This window comes from Notamacropus eugenii, chromosome 3 (genome assembly GCF_028372415.1).
Source record: "Notamacropus eugenii isolate mMacEug1 chromosome 3, mMacEug1.pri_v2, whole genome shotgun sequence".
Classification (NCBI taxonomy): Eukaryota; Metazoa; Chordata; class Mammalia; order Diprotodontia; family Macropodidae; genus Notamacropus; species Notamacropus eugenii.
The window spans coordinates 301138113-301151103 of NC_092874.1; the positions used below are offsets into that span (position 1 = coordinate 301138113).

The 12991-nt window shown below is 51.8% G+C and overlaps 1 protein-coding gene across 7 annotated transcripts in view; it reads right to left on the reverse strand.

Annotated features, from left to right (window-relative positions):
- The window catches only part of TCF20 (transcription factor 20), a 182833-nt gene that overhangs the window by 47953 nt on the left and 121889 nt on the right, over nt 1-12991 (reverse strand). For all 7 annotated transcript variants that reach the window (XR_011964278.1, XM_072596317.1, XM_072596318.1 and 4 more), the window contains exon 2: nt 7003-12735. Coding sequence is in view for 6 of the 7 variants with exons in the window: in XM_072596313.1 (XP_072452414.1) it covers nt 7003-12735 (5733 nt within the window). In the remaining variant the exon portion in view is untranslated. The remainder of the gene's footprint in view (nt 1-7002; nt 12736-12991) is intronic.

Consider the following 12991-nt stretch of genomic DNA (forward strand, 5'->3'; position numbering starts at 1 on the left):
ATGAGTCAGAGTCCAGAGCATCCCTCCACTGAGCGTGGCCATGTGACCATTCCCAGCTGAAGGTCTAGGCACATACAGAAGGGGGGAGCCTCAGGACTATGGAAAGGAAGGCCTCAACCAGAAAAAATGGTAATGACAAGGCCATCACCAAAACATTAAGAAAAGGAACTCTGAAGGAGGTGCAAGCTGCGCTAAACGTAATGAACACTCACCACTTTAAAGGATGGATGGTGAAGCTGGTCTCTCGTCTCTCAGCAGAGGCAGGCACTGCCTTGTTTTGGCTGGCTGCACTTATTCACAAGGGAGGGTTGTCCTTGAACCAGTGAGGGGGTGCCACACTTCACAGAGCAGTGTGGACTTAGGAAGACTCTGAATTCAAATCTGGCCTCAGAAAAGCCCTAGTTGTGTGTCTCTGAGCCAGTCACTTCAACTCTGCTGGCCTCAGATTCCTCAGTTGTAAAATGGAGATAATAACAGAATCTCCCTCCCAGGGTTGTTCATGAGGATCAAATGGGACAACATTTGTAAAAAGTACTCATCACCATGTGTGGCACACAGTGAGTGCTTTAAAAAATGTTCATTCCCTTCCCTTCACTATGAGGGGGGAAAAAGGGCCCCAATAAAATGTCTTTAAAAAGCTTCGGCCTCCGGTTCCCCATTTAAAAAATAAGATAAAAATTTGATGAAATCAAGATGTCCAGAACATATTTCATGTTCCTAAATAAAATGACGTCACAGCCAGAAAGAATAATCCTGAAAGACAATCCTGCTCCCATCTGATCCTACGTGTAAAATGTTCAGTCCAGTGTCTAGCACATAGTAGGTGCTCCAGAAACGCTTCTTGCCTCCTGCAGCTCATCCCCTACTAAAGACAGAATTGGTCCTGCCTTCTTTCCTACCTCTCACCAAAAGTCTCAGGCTCTAAAAATGGTGCCTCACTGCAACACCAGAAATGGTTTTGCCCAACACTACTACATTGTTACTTGGGAAACTCAAAAATTCCTCAATCCTAAACTGGAAGCGGGTAAAGGACTTCTCCAAGTTATCCTGCCCCAGCCACAGTCCTGTCCTTGGTGTAACCAGAAGATGAACAGTGATGGTGACAGCCAGGGTGAAGGAAGCTCCAGTTGTACTGTGGAAGAGAGTGGAGCTGCCTGACCAGGCTAGGCGCTGCTGCTAGCCTAGCCCTCTGTGACTCATTGGTTGGGAAGTGAACTAGCTAGGCTGATGAAAGCAGGAACTGAAGGAAGAACACTTGATTTGATCCTGCCCCTGGTAGGAACTGTGGGACTCGGGGAGGAGCCTCCTACAACACCTTCCACTGGGAGTTTAGACAGCTGGGGCTGGGGTCTGTCCCAGAGTCCCATTGAGGCTGGTGCTCCCTTAGGAGGGCAGGACTCAGGTCAGCAGCAGGATGAAGGGCTGGTCTGGGAGGCTGGGACTGCCTGGCTTCTGTCTGGACCCATGATCCCCGCCTCCAATCACTCTTCTCTTTCCAGATCCTAACCCCAGGGTGGGAAACCTGAGGCCTGGAAGCCACATGTGGCCTTCTAGGTCCTTGGGGGTAGCCATTTGACTGAATCAGTGTTTTACAGAACAAATCCTTTTATGAAGGGGATTTGTTCTGTGAGGTTGGGATTCGGTCAAAGGGCCGCCCTCAAAGACCTAGAGGGTCACATTCCCCACCCCTGGCCTAAACCCTAGGTGGCTTGGCTCTCAGCCTCATCGCCCTCTTACTGGCAAAATCTCATTAGTCTTGACTCACTGCACTTGAACTCTCTGCAGCCTCTCATCTCTCTAGGTTTGGGGGACACATTTCTCATTCTTCTACCAGTTTGATCATGTCCAGTTGGCCCTCAAGGCTCCATCCCCATACACTCTCTCCTTGGATGAGCTTCCCATATCCCTTGGGTTCAACAATCGACCCTGGGTAGACAATTCTCAGACCTGAGTTAGTCAGTCAGGCTACCAACATCCATTAAGCACCTACTATGTGCCAGGCAATAAGTGCTGGAGATATAAAGAAAGGCAAGACAACTCCTACCCTCCAGGAGCTCCCAGTCTAATGAGCAAGCCCAAAGCTCAATACAGGACAAACAGGAAATGAGCAGCAGAAGAGGGCCCTGGAGTGAAGAGGGGGCGGGAAAGGCTTCCTGCAAAAGATAGGATTGTAGCTGGGCCCTAAAGGAACCCGAGGATGCCCATAGGTAGAAAGAGGAAGGGGAACATTCCAGGCACAAGGGACAGCCAGAGAAAAATGCCCAGAGTCAAGAGATGGAGATGTCCAGGTGGCTGGGGGTGTCAGAGAGTATATGCTGGGGAAGCCTGGAAACATAGGAGGGGCCAGGTGGTAAGGGGCTTGGAACACCAAACACAGCACTCTGCATTTGGTCCTGGAAGTGAAAGGTGTGACATGGTCAGAAGTGGGGAGAAACTTGGGGAGGGCAGAACCACTCACAGGCTATTGCAATAGTTCAGGTGAGAGGTGAGAAGCCCGTACCAGGATGAGGGTTAGAGGAGAGAAGGGGGCATATCTGAGAGAAGCATCAGGAAAAGCACAGGGACCAACTATCTATTGGACACACTGAACTCACCATGTCCGAAAAGAGTTCATTCTATTTCCTTCCCAAATCTTCCCTCTTCCCATATCCCATCATTGTCTACAGTAGCCTTGGGGCCAACCTAACATTCTCCTTCTCACTTATTCACATGTGAAATCTATGGCCAAATCTTGTAGGTGCTACCCTCCCAACATCTCTGACGTGTCTCCTTCTCTCTTCTGTGACACTGCTTGCCCCTTGCTGAGGACCCTCATCACCTGATACCTGTACCATTACCAAAGTCTGTTGAGGGTCTCCCAGTTCACCTCCCACATAGCTGCTGGGATGATGCTCCTACTTAACAGAGCTCTGGTGCCTCCTTAGGATCTCTAGGATTAAACAGAAAACCCTCAGCTTGACTTTTAGAGTCCTTCCATGGAAGCCCCTTCCTGACTGTCCAGGTGCCTTGCCCTAGGCTCCCCTCTTTGATGCATCCAGAGGCACTGGTCTCTGTGTCATTCCTCACACATGACCCTCCATCTCTGGACTTTGGGTTTTTCACTGGCTGCCCCCACACTCCATGTGGGCAGTATTTAGCCTCCTGGCGTCTCCTCTGCTGCAGGCCTTTCCTGGTCTCTCTACCCTGCTGGTGCTCTGTCTCACCTAATCCTTCACTTACACTGTTTATTCCTTGTATGTGCATGGTAATTTGCATGTTTTGCTCATTAGAATGTGAGTTTTTTGAAGCCAGGTTTTTTCTTTTCTTTGTATCTCCGGTGCTTAGCAGAGTGCTGGGCACACAGTGATCACTTGATAAATGCTTGCTGAATGACTGATTTCTGAGTCTCAGTTTTCTTCTCTGTAAAATGGAGACTCTATGTTGTCTTCTCACAGCATTCCCAGAAACCTGGATTGGGAAGTGGGAGGGGCTTCAAGGCTGCTGAGTCCAACTCGTTCATTTTACAAAGAAAGAAACAGGCCCAGACAAGTGAAGAGCTGTGCCCAGAGTGATGAAGCTAGTCAGTATCAGAAGTGAATCTGCACTCGGGGCTTCCCGACCCCTACTTCAGCACTGAGATAACAGATGGAAAGTGCTCTGTCAGTCACTAGTAAGATCCTAAACCCCTGTCATGGTTTCCGACAGTAACTCTAGGCCAAGGGCTAAATGAAGTTCACTTTCCTCAGGCTCTGAAAGAGAGAGGCCTTGAGTCCCTCAAGGGGACACCCCCACTGCACAGCCTACCCTGCTCCCCAGTGAGCTGAGCCAGGGCCCAAATCTGACTACAGCAGCAAGGGCCCAGAGCATAAAGAATTCAAAAAGGCCTCTTCAGATACAGCCTGAGCCCAACCATGCCGCTGCCTTCTCTCTGGCTTAGGATGGGTAAGGTCTGGAAAGTCCCTCTTCTTGTCAGAGTCCTCCCCCAAGCAGTCAGTAAGAGAGCCCAGAGCTGCTCTTTCCATGGCTCTGGGCCTGCTGGCTCAAGCCAACAGGAGACACTCACCCCTTTGCAGATGCCATACTGCTTTACGCTTGAACATCATGCTTGTCAAAACATCTGATAAATACACAGGCAGAAATGGCTCTCTGATGCAATTTATGTGGCCCTATCCTGGATGATAGAATTGAGAACAAGCTCATTAAGTAGATGAAAATAAATTGTATGTGCCTGCTAACACCTTGGAAGATAAAAGGTAATTCAAAGTGACCTTGACAAATGGTGTCTTGCAAACAAGATAAGGTTCGACAGGGAAAGGGCAAAAGGGGGCTTTCACTCAAAAGACCAGAGATGGAAAGCTGCAAGAGACCGGAAGGTCACAGCCACCCAAGCCTGACCCCCTCATCTGACACAAGAACCAGATTTGGCTGAATTCTCACTGTGTGCAGAATGCTCAGGGGGAAACTGATGGGACACCTGCTCCCCACCAACAACAACAAGAGGCCCAGGCAGCTTGATTTTTCTTTGGAGAATGAAGGAGAGTGAGCTGTGAGCTTGCACCCCACTCCCTGCTGCCACACAGACACCCTGGTTCACGCAGAAATTCTTTTTCTGTCGGATTGTGAAGAGTATTTGGAAGGGTTCCTTCTACTTGGTGCTTGAGTTTAGAAGTAAGAAGCCAAGTGCCCCCACCCCGGAGGGCTGGCTCTGTCCCAGCAGACCTCTGAGTGAACTAGGGGGCAGCCCACCATCAATCACTCCAGGGAGGCCCACACACATTCCCCTGCACCTGCGAAAGCTCAAACACCCCCTTACCTACAAAGATCTGAGGCCTGGTAAAATAGAGAGAAGCGTATTTTTAAAGACACAATTACTTTCCATCAGTGTTTTTCATGAAATACCCAAGCAAGCCCAGCTTACAGTGAGTGTGTCCTCAATCTAGTGAGAACAGAACATGAGAGGCCACCAGAGGGGTCACTGGACTTTTGGAAGAGTCTCTGGGCTTCAGGCTCCTAGAGGCTTTAGTGTCAGTCAGACTGATGAGCCCTGGTCAGTGAAGTAGGTACAGGAGAGGCCTCATTATACCCATTGTGCAGATGGGGAACAAAGCTCACATGCCTAGGTCACACTCACCCTGGGAGCAGACTGCCAAGCAATAACTCTTCCCCAATCCCAAGCTCGCCATTCTTTGTACGATATGCCCCACTTTTCTTGCAAATGAATGAAATGGGTTGAGTAAACACGTGGGCCAAACATACAATTTCTTCAATGACTGAAAGAACATTGAGAAGCCAAGAAACAGAAATAGTCATCTCAACTCGACCTGCCTTAATTAAGGTTTAATTGCACTGTGCCTCAGTTTCTTCCACAGTGAAATCAGGTTACTATTACCTTTCCTTCCAATCCTATATCAATATTCATCCAGACATAAAGAGCCATGGTGCGAGTGCCTTGAAGGCTTTACAGCAGTTACAGAGGCATATGAAACAAAGGGAGCAAGAGCCAGGGAGACAGAGCTGGTCTGAGGGTCCACACTAGGCCTCAGGTGCCAAGAGCCAGGAATGAGGACCAGGCTTCCATGCACACGTATCATCAGCTGTTCCTCTACAGAGGAGCCAAAGGAGAGAATTTATGTCACATGCAGTGACCAGGCTAAGGGCTGCTACAAATTCTCAAGCACAGAACACATGGCAGAGGCTTGAGTCTGCTCAATCTTCTGAAGCATCAATCCTAGGACCAGTGAACAGCAGGCACACTGTTTGGGAAGCCCTTGGGAAAGAAAAGTGCTGGCAGGATGGATTCAGTGAGTCCTCAGCACCCACACCAGAAGAAAGGAGCTCTGACAGGCAGGCTGACCCATGAGCCCTGCAGTACACAAGGACTGGCCCCACTAAGGCTGGAGAGTCCATCATCAAAAGGGTGATAATGAGTGTTTGGGTCAGAGAAGTAGACTCTTACTCCTCACTGAGGACCTCCCTGCATGGACATACTCAGCAGGACTGAACCCAAAAGGCCATACATGCCTGTGTGAGTGTATGAACACATGTGTGCATCTACACAAATCTTCTGGGAGAGACCAGACTTCTAAAGTCATTGGTACAGGAACAGGGAACTCCTACAGAGTGAATATCTATGAGCCACACCTGCCTAGAACCTCAGAGGCCTACTGACAAAAAACCATCATGCTATAAAGTGCCAACTGCATGCCAACCACTGTGCTAGGCACCAGGAACCCAAAGACAAAACAGACTATCTGCTCGAGGAGCCCACTTTTGAACTAGAGAAACAACATGCAGACAACAGAAGGGTACTGTGGGCAGGAGGGGGGTGGTGTGAAGAGAATGAGACGAGCCTTGGGTTGAAGGTGAGTTGTGTGGGAAGTGGAAGAGAGGAGGAGAGTGCTCCAGGCTGGGGGTGGGAGGTGGGGAGGGGTGCTACTTGAGTGACAAGGACAAACATCCAAGTGACAACTGGAGGGAAGGGGATGACATGACTCCAAGGCCTGTCTTGGCCAAGCAGAACTGGATGTGTCCACTTGACATCCAGTCTCTCACATTCACTACTGAAGACAGTGCTGTGACATTTGGCTCAGGACAGAGACCAGGCCAGCTACAGAGATGGGGGAGATGGCATTGAGCTGCTGAAGTCACAGAAAATAAAAATTATTAAGGGGGGTGGGGGAAGGCGAGAGTAAATCAAAAGACATTTTCAAAAAAACTACAGCAATCAATCAGCTCATCTATTTGGCAGAAATGCTAATGGGGAAGGGGCATCACTTCCCTCAAGCCTGCCAGCACAAGTCCTGAACTCTGGACTCCCCTAGAATACGACAACAATTCAACTGCAAAGATAAACAGCTCTCATCTCTCCAAAGCAAACTGTGGTTTGAGAGGTCTGCAGACTCTAAGGAATCCTCCCTTCGGAGGAGCAGTCTAACAGCCCTGATAGAAAGCAGACAGAAAGAGTGAAGGAGGGAGCAGGACAAGGGTCGAAGAGGCAGAATCCACGTGGGTTCTCTTACTCACCATTTCTCTGGCTATCTCCAAGGCTTCCTGGAGCCCATAGAGCCTGCCACAGACCAGGTAGATGCCGTTGGCCCAGAGAACACAGCCCTCGTGGACCCAAAGTTCATTACTGTCTAGAGGTAGCTCAGGAATGTGTAGCTCCAGCTCGGGGCCTGCGCCTTCTGACACGGGCCCCGCGGGCTTTGAGTCCGAAGGAGTCTTTTCACTGCTGCTGCTGCTGCTGCCGCCACCACTGCCCTCCGTGGTGGCCTTTTTACAAGGAAGTCCCCGGGAAAGGGAGCGAGGGGTGCCGCTGCAGTCCTCTGAGCGGTGTCGTCTCTTAAACCTAGGGTGGGTGGCCAGGCTCCGTTGCTCCTTCTGCTCCTTTGGCTGTGGGGGAGGGGGCGGCGGTGGCTGTTGCTGCTGTGGTGGCTCCTCCTCCTCCTCTTCCTCCTCTGTGTCCGTCTTGGAACAACCGTTGGAAGCACTTTTGTGCCGTACCTTCACTTTGTTCTGCATTTCTGTGGCTCTCTTGGGAGGTGGATTCTTGGGGAGAGTGGCTGCATAATCTTGAGGGTAGAAAGGACCAAAGAGGTCACCCATATTCCGATAGCTGGCCCACTTGCCACAGAGGCAGCAAACCAGGTGGCCCAGGACTGAGGACTCGGTCACCACAGGGCCCTGAAGAACAAAGGAGGATGAGGGAAGCACCTTGCTTTCGGTGCTGCTGGGGGGAGGGGTCAGTGACCGCTGGCCCTTCCGTCCTTTCACTAGCTTGCTCTGCTCCTCTTCCTCGGCATTGATGATTGTGCAAACTGCTCCTATCTCACACTTGTTCACTACATGGATGTAAGGGAAAAAGGATTTGTTCTTGGCATCCGTTTTATCCAGTGGCTGGGTGGCGTACTTTAACTTAATCTCTGGCTCCTGGGGCTCAACGATTGGGACAGCCTGCTTGGCTTTCCGCTTTCTGGGCTGGGCCCCCGGTTTCCTCCTCTCCCTCCTCTGCCTCTGCTTTTTAGGCTTGGGTTCTCCATCCCCAGAACCTTCTGTGGCCTGCATTGGTGGTGGGGGTGGGGGTGGAGGCTGCTGCTTCTTCTGTTTGTTCACACTTCCGATGGGTCTCCCCTTTTTCTTTCCTGATGGGAAATAGCCTTTTGGAGGAAAACACTCTTGCTTGGGTGAAACAGTCACTGTTTCTCCCTCTTTTTCTTCAGACTTGGTATTTGGCTCAGGAGGCGAGATGCCTGCTGGTGAGACGCTCTGGGAGTCAGGGAAACTTAAAGGTCCACCTCCTGCCAGAGACCCATCTGGTCTTCCTTGGTTACCAATGGGCTTCTGTGAGGCTGGGGGAGCCATGGCCCCAGGGGCATCTTTTCCAGCACTTGCAGCTTCTGGAAGGGTCTCCTTCTTCACTTTGTCCTCCCCACTACTACGCCAGTCTTCAGAGGAGCGAGGGAGAGCGGCTTCACTGTTCAAATCCTGGCTTGTGGGGCTGCCCAGGTCCGCCACCACCACCTCTCCTTTTCTTTTCTCCACGTCAGCTTCGTGGCCAGCAGTGCTCCCACCTTCTTGTGGGCAGCTCTTCAAGGCCAAGATGTCGTCTAGGGTTACTGTATCTCCCCCGGCTTCTGTGCTGCTAGAGGGAGCGCTTCTCCTGATATTGGGGGAGGTGATCTTCTGAACAATAGCTTCCAGCTTCAGCCCCCGCCCCTTTCGGGGGGGAAGTATTTTGGTCTTGGTTGGACTTGTGAGGCTAACAGCCGGGCAGCTTCTGTTGTCAGGGCTTGGAAGATCCTTGGAGGACTCTCTTTTGGGGAGAGATTTCACATCCTGGTTATGGGACACGTGGGCATAGGAATTGAACGCTTTGTCAGCTCCCTCTTTTGATGGAGGAAGCAATCGCCCTTTATCATTGCTGCTACTGCCCTTAACATCCTGGGACTGCCTTTTACTGGGGATGGGGGAGATGAAGGAGCGAACCCGCCTCCGCATAATTAAAGGGTTTTGGGGTGACTGATCCTCTTGACCTGGAAGTCTCAGCATCACATTGCCAGGTTGGGATGACTGTGCAGACTCGGCTAGCCCATGTCCATCTGTCTCATGGGGAGGACCGTACCTTTTTTGGTTGGATATTCCTGAGGGTCCACTGCTTTTGGCTGGAGAGGTCTGCCGGGACAGGTCCCAACACGATTCCTGCTGAAGTTTCTGGCTGCTGTGCTTCAGATCAATACCCTTGTTAGAAGGAATGCCATCGCTGGCCATGAGGCATCGGCCAGCCTCCTGATTCCCGGGATCATGGTAAGAAGTGGGTGGGCCATACATCATGCCATCCTTGTCATTTTTCAAAGGGCTCCTTACTCTGTCAAGAAACTGCTGCTGCCTTGGGCTCTTCCGTGGTCCCTCTGGTCTGTGCTGAGCCGCAGCAATCACCCCCTGGGCAGAGCTGCTGCCCCAGTCTTTGTAGTCCTCTTGCTGCTGGTACAGCTGCCTTTTGTAATGGAGCTGAGAATTCAAGCCAGGGTTAGGGTCTCCATAAGCATGAGGTCTAGTATTGGGGTGATAGGTAGAAGACAGACTTTCAGAATTTGGGGAGAAGGGAGCATGCAAAGAGCTCCTGTTGGCCCTCTCGAATGCCATATGTGGGTTCATGTGATGAGGATCTCCCCCAGGCCCCCGACTGCGACCAGGAGACATCTTCAGTTTCTCTGCCAGATCATGATACTGAGAAGGTGACCGGCCCCTCATGCCTTCCCTGCCTCCCATTCTGCCAGGCACGCGCCTCATCTGGGTGGGCCTGCTGTCCTGCGGGGAGCCGTACTCTGAGAGTGAGTCATGGGCTGCAGCTCCTGGACTAGCATTGCTGCGGTAGGATTCATGCTTGACGCCAGAAGGATGGCAATGGTCACCAGACTTCTTGCTGTTGAGGCTGGCTTGGGATTTAGACTGTTCAAAATCTTCCTCTTTTATCTGCCCACTCTGGGATTTCATTTTTGTTTCCATGGATACCAAACCACCCGGAAGAATGACTGACTGACTTAAACTCGGATTGAGACGTTCATTCCTCCCCATCCTGGCATCAGCACCCATGTGTCCCAAGGTATGGGTCCCCGGGTCCCGGACTAGCTGTCGTAATGGCGATATATCACAGATCACCGACCTCCGTTCTGAAAGGCCTCCCCCTGCCTCGTGGGCTGATGACTGAGAGTCCATTTCAAATTTTCTGGGAATCGGATAGTCAGCCAGATTGATCTGTTTCATATCAGGGGCAGAGCTGCTTGATTTCCTCTCCCAAGGGCCCCAGTGAGGGTTTTCCAGGAGAGACCCTATGCTTTTATTTAGAAGGCCTCTGCTAGCTAATTCATTTGTCTGGCTAATCAAGACATTGGGCCTCATGGCTCCTTCAAGGCCTCCAGTCATTCCCTGATGGTCCTGGGCATTCCTGGAATACCTCCTATCAGGATGGTGGTGGTAACCCTGAAGGACTTCTTGCAGGAGGCTGGGAAATTTCTCATTTCGACCCTTTCGTTCACCATGGCTGGTGAAATCCCCTTTGTCCTGTCCTGAAGGATACTGAGGAAAGCCACCGGCATTTCTCTGCATGGCAGACCCCAAGCTGTCTTTGTAACTATACCGCAGGCTTCCAGGAGACTTGCTAGGTTCTGTTCTGTTGGTGAAACCCGAGCCAAGAGAATGGCCTGTCTGACCATTTCCTTCTCCAGTGTGGTTGGCACTGCCATCTGCACTCTTGGAGCCTTTGTTCCCTCCTTGGGGCTCTGGCTGGGCTAGTGGTCCATGGCCAGTATCCTTCGCCCCACCAGTACTTGGCGGTGCTTGGGTGACGGTGGGATCTTCATCCTGGGAGCCTTTCTCCTGGCCACCTGTCTTTTCTCCTCTACCTGACATAGCTTCCCGGGATACAATCACCCCTATTGCCTTCTCGTTTACTTTTGGATTGGTTTCTGCTGATAATAAAGTTTCTTTATCATCTGGTGAGGTGGCATCATCCCTCACTGTAGGACTGGCACTGAGTTTAGGGGGATCATTCTGGGAGGCTTGTGGGGGTGAAGGGTTGGCTTTTTCTGAGGGGCCACCCTTGTAGGTTGTATCTGAGCTAGTGCTCTGACCACTCAGCTGCCTCACCCTCTCCCCAGGATCCTCCGAACTACTGGAGCAGCCTCCGTCCAGCGATTCAGCCATTGGGGACTTCAGCTGCTCCTCAGGCTGAGAAGAGCCTTCTGAGTTGGTACAGCTGTCGGCTTTCTTGGAAGACGATGAAGACCTTTTTGAATTCTTCTTCTGGGGGGCCAGGGCATCAGAGAGCAGCATATGTTGAACCGTATTGGGCAAGTTGGCCACCTGAGTGCTCAGGGCACTCAGACTGCTCAACCCCGGGTCTGTGAGCCGTTTCTCAGGCATCCCTTCCACTCCAAAGCTTTTGAAGCCTGCAGTGTGAGAGTTAGGACTGGGCATCATAGAGGGAGTGGGACTAAGCTGAGGCATCATTTGCAGAATTCGGTTTCTAGAGCCCATGGTGATGTTGGCCTGCCCACACTGGAGGTTCTCACCACTCTGCATGAGGGGAGAAGGTGTGGAGCTACAGCTCGGAGACTGAACCACGGAGGCAGCGGGGGATGGGTTGGAGATGGGGCTGAAGTTCTGGTGGAATTGCATGGGTGACCGCACAGGAACTTCGGGTTGGTTGTACTGGCCCACCTGGCTCTGCATGGAGAGTTTGGGAGCTGTGTTTCCATAGGGCATTGCATGTTGGGGTGCAGGGTGCTGCTGTTGGCCTCCCTGAGGGAGCTTTGACTGCTCAAAGTTTTTCATTGAGGGAGCCTGGTAATTATAGTTTGACTGTGTCCCATAAGCCTGAGCCCCAGAGCCCACGGCATGGCCCTCGTACTGGGAGCCGGCATTCACGCTATAGCTGCTGTCATAGTTCTGTCCAGACTGGCTGAAGCGCTGAGGGGAAGGGAAGGAGGAGGAGGTGGCAGCTGCAGAGGCCTGGTAGTGTTGGCCAAACTGGCCCACCCGGAGCTGGTAGCCAGTGCCAGAGGAGGGCAAGGTGGATGGCCGCTGCATAGGCTGGAGGTGGGTGGAGCTGGAGGCTGGCTGGCCTCCTGCCTGGGGCAGGGGCTGATGAGACTGATAGAGCTGCTGCCTCAGCTGCTGCACTTGCTGCTGCTGCTGGCTAGAGGCCTGTTGCTGGTACTGAGTGCTCCCTGGAGAGAAGGGGCCACTGTAGTCCTGCTGATAATGAGATACTGCTCCAAGGGCTGAGTGCTGAGCCTGAAACTGACCCACATGCCCCTCGCCCCCATACTGGCTCCCAAAGTTGCTCCCTTGGGGTGGTCCGTAGCTCTGCACTGGCCCTGAGGGCCTGCGCTGAGGAGGCTGCTGGTTGCCTGAGGTCACAGGGTCTTTGTTGGCAGCCATATAGTAGAATTCCCCAGCTTCTTTCCTGAAGCCCTGGTAGCTCTGATGGCCAGAGCTCTCACCAGCCATTGCTGCAGCTGCTGCTCCACGGCGCCCACCACCTCCGCTGCCTCCCCCACTGCTGCTGCCCCCACCTCCCCCTCCTCCCCCTGTAAAGTTCTGGAACATCTGGGCCTGCTGCCGGGAGCTGAACTCTTCTAGCCGGGATGAAGCGTGCACCTCCTGGGGGTAGCTCTGCTGGTTTCCGTGGTAACTGCTTTGCTCCCGAAAGGACTGCATACTGCTCAACAGTGGAGCAGCAGGCCAAGAGCCCTCCTGGAAGGGAAAGAACAGAAAAAGAAAAGAAGTCAGAAAAACTGTACCAACAGCAGCCAAATCTTAACTAAAGGGAACACAGATAACTGAAATTCACAGATAAGCTCAAAACCTCTTCTAATAAAATGTCTAGTAAGCTGACAAATGGATTGACTTAAGTTTTACCTCATTTAATTTCCTTGGCCACTGTCTTGTGGAAAAGCTAACTACCAGAGAAATGTGCGTGTGTATGTGTATCACCATCAATGAAAAGACT